The following is a 10,498-nucleotide window of genomic DNA, read 5'->3' on the forward strand; positions in this document are numbered from 1 at the left end:
AAGAAAACTGAAATAATCCAGGTTTCAAAGGGTTAAATGAACGGGGTTTTAAATACCTCAGCTGTTGTTCTGTGCTTCACTGCTGACTGCTGTTCTGTAAAACCACAAAACCTGCAAAACGTGCTTTCAACATGATTGAAAGTGCAGCACATTATTCATATCATACAGGTCAGATTATCACATTTTTACACTAAATGCTTTCTTTTAAAAATGTGTTTGTACATTGCTCCGAGACAAATGTCTCCATATTTGTGTATTTCTATTTGCAAAATATTGTGAGTTTTGCATTTGTAGGCATTTTAAAAGGTTTAATAATGACAGTCACTGACGCTCCTGTCGTAATACTGATGTAGTCCAGAGGGGCAGCGAGCGAGCGAGACTGAGTGGTAATATTGCACATTACCACTCAGACTTTTGATCTGTGCATACAGATATTGAGACAAAGCTATCCACACGTTTTGTTACATCATATTCAGCCCCTGAAACATTTCTCAGATTAAATCTCTCATGCTGGACCTGAACTGATGACCTGATCACAGCAGAGCTGCAGAGTAGCTGAGATCAGCAGGATCTGTGCTCCTGCTGTAGTTTCTTTGACTCTTTACCCACTGATCTGACTACACCAAAGAGCTGACCCCACGCTGCGTCTGTCCTGTGACACTCTGACAAGAAGACACCCAAGTCACGCTTCTGTACTGTAAACAACATTTATTCAAATGTACAAAATCTGATTAATCTTCATCCTCCTCCTCCTCTTCATCCTGGTTGATCTGGAAGTAGCGGAGCTCGTAGCTCTCCTTGGTATTGGCCACCACGCGCAGCCAGTCACGCAGATTGTTCTTCTTCAGGTACTTCTTGGTCAGATACTTCAGGTATCTGCGCACAGGAGACACAAACAGCACGTCAGATTCACTGTCGCATCATTCACTGTCGCATCATTCACATCATTCACTGTCACATCATTCACTGTCACATCATCCACTGTCGTATCATTCACATCATTCACTGTCACATCGTTCACATCATTCACTGTCGCATCATTCACTGTCACATCATCCACTGTCGTATCATTCACATCATTCACTGTCACATCGTTCACATCATTCACTGTCGCATCATTCACTGTCACATCATCCACTGTCGTATCATTCACATCATTCACTGTCACATCATCCACTGTCGTATCATTCACATCATTCACTGTCACATCGTTCACATCATTCACTGTCACATCATTCACTGTCACATCATTCACTGTCGCATCATTCACTGTCGCATCATTCACTGTCACATCATTCACATCATTCAGTGTCAGGGCTGCTGACGAGTGGGATTTCCCAAATAACTCTTTGGACTAAGGCTGCTCTGTTGGTGCAGCATCATTTCATCTCTAAAGTCAGCTGCTGTCATATTCACTTGGCAGAGGCACAATAAAAAAAAACTGGCTTGATTTCTTTCAAAAACACAGGAAGTTACAAGTTATGAGCTACAAGAAAATGACAGAGAATTTACCGTAAGAAGGGATTAAAGAAGGTGGTAAAAAAAAAAAAAAAAAGTTCTTAAAAAAATTTAGTTTTTTAATTTAATTTCTTAATTTTTAATTTAGTCAAAAGTCAAAAGGTAAAAAAAGGAGAGATTTTAAAAAATTTAAAAGGTTAAACAAATGAGGGGGGTATAAGTACAGTTTTATGAGCATTTTCCACATTTTTATCTTCTTATTATTCATCTATCTTAATCTTTCTCTCTCACTTTCAAAAAACTAATTTTCAGGTAATTTTCTTTTTACCTTTTCCTAATTTCTTGCACTTTGTGGGACATTTCTTGCCAAGTCTTTTTTTTTTTTTTTTTTTAAAGAAATCAAACCAATGAGCTCAGGTTTCAAACATTTAAGTGTATGTGAAAAGCATCGAACACAGTACAAGAAGACGAATGTCACTACAGGTTTCAAAGGAAGTGTACGCCACAGCATTAGTGGTGATTTATTTACCAAATTGATTGTGCCCTGTCTCACTCACAATGCCGTCTTGTGGTCTCACTCACTCTGGTTGCATTTATTCTTTTGCGGCACGGTTTTGTTCTGTTTCGTGGCCGTCTGTCTGTTTGACAACTAAACCGTGCACTGAAACATGTTTCTGGAAATGTGAGGTGAGAGAGACATGACAGAACCAGAATCTTGATCAGCGCTGCCTCGTCGAACAGTTTGACCACAGTTAGACTCCTCGGCTCTCGCTGTTTTCTGTGAGCTGTGGCAGATTTTAGCAAATTACATGAAAAGCACTGAGGAGGCACCTGATTTTTTTTGTTTATTTTTACATATTATCTGTCTCATTTACTTCTGTGCAGATACAGTGACATTTTCAGAGCTCTACAGTGCGAGCAATTCACTCACAATAGCACCTAAACTGGAAAAGTAATTTAGGAGCACAGTGTGCGAGTAAAGGAAACGCCTTTCTTTAAACTAGAGGGCTCACGCTTCCAAGTCTGATTCTACTTCCAATGATTTGATGCCGACACCGCTCGATGCCACAAGTGCAACTACTAGTGCACATAAGGGTGAAAACACGAGTAATCTTTCAAAACATCTCGTGAAAGTGCATCACATACAGCCGCCTAACTTGAAGTTCATCTCCTGTTACCCCCCCACTTCAGCTGTGTCAGTCCATCTGCGATTTGCTCAGAGCAAGGCTGTTGCTCACTGTTAATTTGTCTTCTGTTCTTACATACATAAATATTAAAGCAATGGTAATTCTGTTCTTGAAGAACAATAAGAGTACCATTAAAGTACTGGATCAATAATCTGTATCGTATGAGTAGCAGTACTACTGAAATATTATATTCTGTACTGCAGAACCAATACAATACACAGGAAGGAACGCACATGCACGCACAGTATAAATAAGTATGCAATTATTGGTTTAGTAAACTAATAAACTTTAATGAGCTGTGCTCCTTGTTTTCTTTGAGTGCTCTTCAATATTTTCATTTAGGAGCACATGTACTCCTTGAGGAAAGTTAGTGTAGGGACGCCCAGCAGCTCAGCTGGTAGAGTGAGCGCCCCATGAACAGAGGCTGTGTCCTCACCACAACAGCCACCAGTTTGATTCCGCCTCTTTGCTGCATGTCATCCCCTCTCTCCAGCCCTTTCACATTTAAGCTGTTCTCAATCAAATAAAGACAAAAAAACTCAAAAATAATCTTCAAAAAAGAAAAAGGTTGGCATAGAGCACTGTTTCAGCAGATGTTATCATTAAAGTTACCAGCTGTCATTAGTTTTTGTTGTTTTTACACCTGCATTAATGTGTCATCCACATTCAAACTCAGTGATGCTCAGTGTCAACTCACTATCCATGGGTCTGAAAGACGCACTAATATTTCTCCCAAAAATGCTACATTGTGAACAAATCAGTGATTTGTGAGCGCATGACAGCTGAATTGCTGCAGCTTGCACACCTGAGGTGTTCACACTGACGTCGTCGCTGCAGCAGAGCTACCTGCTGCTGTAACTACTGTATTTCCACAATTAAAAGCACATACTCTACTCATTCATGAAGATCTGAAGCCACTGTATTAACACTACAATCAGCAAATATTTCACAATAAAAAGCCTCGTGTCAACAACTGAAGGGACTCTGTCCACAGACACGTCGTCAAACGGCTTTTATTTGAAAACAGAAATAGGAATGGTTGAGTAAAACAGACAAATCTGTCTGACAGATTAAGACATAGACACAGAAACTGTAGTAAAAGTTGGTATAATGTCAATGTAATTATCAAAGGACCATTTTCACTGTCTATTTTTTGCAGGAAAACATCACGTGAAAAAAAAAAATTGCAGCTGAACAGCAGTTATTTTTACCATATAAAAGGTTCTGCGACACACAGCCGCTGCTCACACAGGCAGTGTGTTATGGGCTTTAAAAGCAGTAGCTCCGTGTGTCTTCACTAGTTTTCAAAGTGTTTCTCATGTCCCAGAAACCACTGGGAGGGAACCTTGTGCTTCGGATGTAGTTATCATACTGTCAGTGATGTGGAGTGTTTCTGCTCCGGTGCTCTGTACGTCACCTCAATAAGCATATATTTTTAGCTTCATAAAATAAAATATACCAGGATTCATAAATATGCAGGATGTTTCCACAGACCCTCCGGTTATGTTACGTGCTGACGCCTGCTGTGGCAGCAGATACTGCAGCGTTTCCTCTACAATGTTACAGGTCTGCGCACTGCCACACCGATGAGACCCCCTGCCAGGCCTAAACGTTAGTTTAGGAGGAAAAACACAGACTGCCTCTGATTGGCTGGTACTCTGAGCCTTCGTTGGGTAGACTGTGTTATCAGAGTGGCTCCTTTAGAGACAGGGCAGTGTGTGTGTGGTGTTAGTGGTGGAGTGAAAGCAGCGAGCAGCTGATGAGAGTGTCAGTGAATGCATCGGAGTGTACGGAGCAGAGCAGAGAAACGGGTCTTTGCCGAGCGGTAAAAGCGGTGAGTTTAGCAGTAAACGTGAGGTGTGGGTCACAGTTTTTGGTTTATAAATGCTGTGGCTTCTCAGGACCAAGTGGAGCTCTGTGTTTTACTTTGCAGCTGCTGGATGAAACGGAAGGGAGTTAACCCTGAAGTTACTTCAGCCCTGAAGGTTAACAGATCTCCAGGTCTGTGCTCGCTGACTGCGGTCAGGGAGCTGAAGCAGGAAAGGTTGATGACTGGTTGGGTTCAGGGTAAGAATGTTAGGCAGCCAATCAGACACAGAGGAGGGCAGGTCATACCTCCAGGTTAGCGCTTTGCTAACTTAACCAGTGTTTCCTCTACACTCATTTAGGAGTGGCGGCCCGCCACTCCTAAATCCTACCCGCCGCTCCTTCAAATGTCGGTTTTTTTTTGGGTTTTTTTGGTTTTTTTTAAATTGCCTTTTTACTGACTCAAATTATGATGGTTAGGTAAAAAATTATGTTCACACTTGTAATCAAATGTGACGTGAGTGTAAATTATCTAACGTTAATGTTTTATGTAATCGTATAAGACAAGTAACAGACAGGGAGGAGCAGTGGAACAAAGTGAAGGAGAGCAGAGTACAGGAGGGGGAGTGCCGAGTGAAGGAGCAGGAGAGCAAAGTGATGGTGCAGGAGAGAGAGATGAGAGGAGAGGAGAAAAACATGAAGGGAAACACAGGCTATCAGGCTGGGACCCTAAATGGGTTGAAATTTTTTTTTTTAAAAATTATTGTTTCTATTTGTAGGTGAAGACTGACTTGAGAAACAGGCTGCAGGGGGATCACCTTGCAGCATGTATGCTGCTGAGCATCAACGGGCCACCTCTTGGGGAATTTCCGTACAACAGAGCCTTAGAGCTGTTCTACAAAAAACCAAGAAAAATCCATTGTTCTGAGCCTGGGTGCAAACTTTGCCACTGATTACAGCCCCATCAAGGAATTATTATTTATTGTTTTTATTATTTTATTGTTGAATTTTTGTTATTATTTTTTATTTTTACATTCAGCCTTTAAAAAGCGTCATTTGTTTACGCCGCCACGGCTCCCCGGAGAGCCTGCCCCCGCTGCTGAAAAAAATCCTAGAGGAAACACTGCTTAACTGTGGATAAAATGATATAATGGTGACGCTTCTCTACACTTTTCAAAGAGCATGAATCAAACTCTGACAGTGAACTGAGTCATTACATGTCGTTGTGTGATGCTCACAACAATTTATCCACCGCAAGGGAGAGACTCGCTGCTTCAAGCTGCAAAGCAAGTCACACAACGACAGCAAATCCTGTCAATTACAAATAAAACAGGCTGTGCAGATTGTTTTGCTTTACTGAATCAACTATGGCAAGCTCGGATGAATGGACGTCTGCACGTGTCGACAGTGTTGCTGTTTCTACTCTTACTGACAGAATAGGGGATTGCGGATTCAAATTACTGCAGAGGGGAAAAGCCAAAGATCAGCTAAATGACCACACTGACACAATTCAAAAAGATAAAAACTGTAATACGCAACCCAATACATTCACTTTTTTCTCAACTGAGTCAGAAAGCAAAACTAAAGATGGAAAGGAGAGTGATGCTGTGATTAAACTTTTCTGTAAGTCAAAACAGATGAAGTGCAGCAGGTCATTCTGCACGTTCTGTAACATACAGCCTGTTCAGACTTCCTCTCCTTGTTTTGTTTATTTTGCTTCAGGTTTTTAATATACAGAGGGAACAAAACTATTAGCGCAAATAATTAAATGCTGATCTTCTGTTGCAGCGGACTGAAGCCAACCATACCGATAAATCATTCTAAGAGCCGTGTCAGTTTTTTCAGTGGGTACCACTGGGGCCTGAAAATAAGACTAAGGGGAAACAGTGTTGGCCACTCTGTTGTGTTGCTGGTGTTTGGCAGAGAGAGCAGGAGAGAGACCATTTTTCAGCGCTACTTTGAGGGAGCAACAGCTGATCGCCAGCAGCCAGCTGGCAGCTGATCAGCTGGTATTTAGAAAACCAGAGAGATGACTGGTTGCTCTGTGGGCTATTATTAAACGTCAGTCAAAAACTTGTGTTGATTGCTGATGGAAAACGGGAACCAACAGGATAAACAGGAAGGAAGTCCAGGCACTTCAAAAATGTGAAAAATTGCATTAATTGACATTAAACAGCCTATATAATAGTTGCTACATTATTAAAAAGCCAACATGTTTCAACCACTACCGCTCTTCATCGTAAAAAACTGCTGCCTATTTATTTTAAAAGAGAAACTACCAATGAGGACACTCAAACTCCACCAAGCAGTGGTGGAGGTGTGACTGTTACCTTTTGGAGAAGGGCACCTCAGAGGACACGGTGATCTTGCTCTTGCTCCTCTCGATGGAGACCACACCGTTGCCCAGGTTGCCGGCTTTCCCGTTCACCTTGATGCGCTCCTGAAGAAACTGCTCCTGGAAACAAAGCGTTTGAGGAAACATTACTGCAGGGTTCCCACACGTTTTCATAGACAACATTTCAAAACTTCTCCCTGTCTTATCAATGACCTGTGATACTTTCCTTCACCATCTGCTCAGTACTTTTCAAAAATATCTGATTCTGTTTCAACATAATTTTAACTGGAAGTTACGTAGTGAGAGAATGAGGAAGCAGAGGGTAAACAAAATGTTGTCACACATGGACCCATGTTAGACCTACGTTAAGTCATCAGCTACAGGAAATAAATCTGTGTTGCATTATGTGGAAGGTTATCCACCGAAGGTTACGGAGCAATTTCATTACACACATCAAAACTCATTACAAACGTCCAAAACTTTTTGTTTTTTTGGCAATTCCATGACTTAGCCAAGCCTGGAAAATAAGATTTTAAAATTCCATGACTTTTCCAGATTTTCCATGACCATGGGAACACTGTAACACACGCACTACTGACAGCCGCTGATCTGAGATCCAACATATAAGCAGTTTGTGGCAAATGCTCACTGTGACGGATGACTTCACATGAGCAAATGTTACGTCTCCATCAGTTTACATATCAGAGTACCATTGACTTTCACCAGGGGAAAGACAATAGTAATGTTGATTGGTGAAGTTGGTTATTTACATGTGAAACATCTGGCAAAAGCATGGGAGATGAGAAAACAAGCTCTTTATTAAGATAAACTGCAGATTTGTAAAACTTTTTTACATTGTACAATTCTTTTTTAATAGAATATTGGCGAAATATTAATTTGTAACCTAATTTGTTTTATAGATTTTTTGGCTGATATTTGTAACACTGGAAGATGACACATCCCTTAAAGGATGGGTCAGAGTCTGGCATAACACAAAAATAAAAACTTATTATCTTATTACTGCTACACAGACCAAAACACACGCACAGCTGCACGCTGACAACATGTGGTGGACTTACAAAGTTGGCGGCGTCCATGATGCCATCTTCCACAGGATGGGTGCAGTCCAGGGTGAACTTCAGGACCTGCTTCTTCTTCTTACCACCTTTGCCGGTGTTCTGCTTCTTCTGCTAACAGAACACAGAGCATGAACCTGAGCATGCAGCAGCTTCAGCGTTACCTGCAGGACTCATCCTTTCACAGTGATACTGCACACAGATGACCACATTTACAGCAGCGCAGCTCGCTGACAGATTCTCAGCTGCACAGACGACACCTGTCTTTCCCTCAAACTACAGTGGTTTTTTCAATCAAGGCTGGTGGGAAATTATTAGAAAACTATGTTACCTTGCTCTGGTGGACCGGAAGTTAGCGATAAACAACTGACTTCGTTGTTTAAGTTACCGATGATAGCAAACAAAATTCGATCTAATGTTACATTTCCAGTTAGCTCGGTGTCCACATTCAGGTTTAGGAGCTATAAAACAAGAAACGGGGCATGCTGACATTATCTGCACCGTGTCACTAATGTTAGAGCTGTTAAGAATCGTCGTTGGCGTCAGTAAAGCCAAACCCCAATCATGCAGCCCCGGAGAGGCTAGCTGACTTCCAACGTGGTGAGCTGCAGTCTCTACCTTCCCATGCTAACAGGCTAACGTTAGCTCTGCGGCAGCCATAGGCCACCGAAAACTCAGCCAGCTGGGAGCTCCGAAAAACACTTTAAAAACCAAAACACAGCTCTGAATTTGGACGATGGTTGTTATAACAAAACTGTAATCTCATCCCGTTCGTTTTCTCTGGCTTTCACAACGAAAGATATACAATTCTGTCGGGTTTATTAACACGCGACTTTACTTACAATAGGCGCCATGGCGGAGAAGCTAGCAGAAAGGAAGAGCAGGTCGTGCGCAAGCGTCACATGTAGCTTACCAATCGAACACAGATCTCTTGGTTGAATCAGTGAATCTGAGATTGATTAACAGACTGGGATTTTTTTTCCTTTCCACACTGTGAAAGTCCGCTGAAAATGTCACTGGAAACGTCTACTGCAATATGTAAAAAACTTGACAAGATTTTATTGTATTTATTTGAAGGAACAGTCATTATTTGAGAAAAGATATTCTATACATCAGATAAAGAAATGGCAGTCTGGAGGTGCTCTGTTTTTAACCTTAAATGACGTTACTTATTAAGTGAAATGATTAACAAATTTGAAAAAGACGAAATTTGAAATTCTTACCCTAAGTATGGATTTCATGAGTGGAGTTACACTTCTGCTGAGATGTGGCTACAGAATTGAGAGGTTAGCTGTAAAATTAACATTAATTATTTTCATAAACAAGCTCTGTTGTCCTGTAAACTGAGAAAAACAAAACATTTTCCCAAAACGAGTTATTCTATTTGGAAGAACAAGCATATTCAATATAAAATGTATATACAAATTAAATAATAAATCTTTTTAATTCAGAAAATTATTTGACAATGTTATCTGTAAAAAAGAAAATGTCAACCAACTTAAAATAATTTCTTAAATAGGTCACAAATAAATTAAGTCTTCACAACTCGGTTAAAAAGATATCTTTTTTTTTTTTTTTTTTTGAATATTTGGAAAATTCCACATCCACTGGAAGATGTGGGCAGACTACAAACCAGACTTTGACCACGGACATCAACAATATGGCAACACAAAAGGAGACCTTAAAAATAAAAGGGCAGTAAAGACAAAGATTATGTTTGATGAATTCCACATGAACTGAGGAGACAGTATTTATATCCCTCGTTCACTCTGTTGTTTTCACTGCTTACATGTACCCTTGCATGATTAGTTCTTTGTTCTATTGTATGTATGTTTGTTGAATAAAGAATTTAAAAAAATAAAATAAAAAATGCCAGTCACACAAAATAGATAATAAAATACAATAAATGACAATAAAAACAATAAAAATCTAAATCCATTACATAAAAGACCCAGTATAATCTTGCTCAAAGAAAAAGTTTATCGTTGAAATGTATCTAAAACTATGGATTTCAAAATGGACTCTGTGGTGACTAAAATAAATCAAAAGTGGACATTGATTGGTACTGTTTTGCCAAATGAAAATAATACTCTGCTTTGTTGTTGTTGTTATTGTTTTGACCTGGCCTTGACATCCAAATCTCTAGTTACTACATATCTGTTATAGGCCTACATACCTATGTTTACAGACATGCCCTCATTCTGCATTATTCAGTAAACAATTAAAAATACAGTTTGAGCAGGATTTAAATGCCCTCACGTTTTCACTGACTGAGCCACTGTGCCACCCAGCCGCCTGCTCACAGTGGTGGCAAACACATCGTGTGTCTTTTCAGACGGGGGGACTGTCAGAGACATGTATTATTGTGGTAAAGGAGAAAAGCGATTAATGAAGGTGTATTGTTCCTGTTCTTCATATGGATGCTGTGTTTTATTTACGTGAGTCTTACCTTTATTGTACTAAAATTTTAGGAGTTACTGTTCATTTGGAGCATTTCTAAATTTTACCTAACGTTCTTTGTGGGGGACAGTGACACTTGTGTCTCATAATTTCCAACTATTTTCAACACTTGAGGAAACAGGAAAAGCCCAGAGGCAGGCAGGAGAGCAGGGTGCTGAATGTTCAAGGGAGACATG

The 10,498-nt window shown here is 40.3% G+C and overlaps 1 protein-coding gene across 2 annotated transcripts; it reads right to left on the reverse strand.

Annotated features, from left to right (window-relative positions):
* Positions 1-693: 693 nt before the first annotated feature.
* On the reverse strand, positions 694-8,789 carry LOC121947334 (60S ribosomal protein L22). 2 transcript variants are annotated; one of them, XM_042492340.1, is made up of 4 exons: positions 8,705-8,789; positions 7,866-7,973; positions 6,782-6,906; positions 694-876 (listed from the first exon to the last, which is right to left on the reverse strand). In XM_042492340.1, exons 1-4 carry the CDS (start codon positions 8,714-8,716, stop codon positions 732-734), a joined length of 390 nt encoding a protein of 129 aa, XP_042348274.1. In that variant the 5' UTR covers positions 8,717-8,789; the 3' UTR covers positions 694-731. The 2 variants fall into 2 exon arrangements, with proteins under 2 accessions (XP_042348274.1, XP_042348273.1); XM_042492339.1 differs by having other exon boundaries at positions 7,866-7,976; positions 8,705-8,788.
* Positions 8,790-10,498: the final 1,709 nt, after the last annotated feature.

Source organism: Plectropomus leopardus, chromosome 8 (genome assembly GCF_008729295.1).
Source record: "Plectropomus leopardus isolate mb chromosome 8, YSFRI_Pleo_2.0, whole genome shotgun sequence".
NCBI classification, from domain to species: Eukaryota; Metazoa; Chordata; class Actinopteri; order Perciformes; family Serranidae; genus Plectropomus; species Plectropomus leopardus.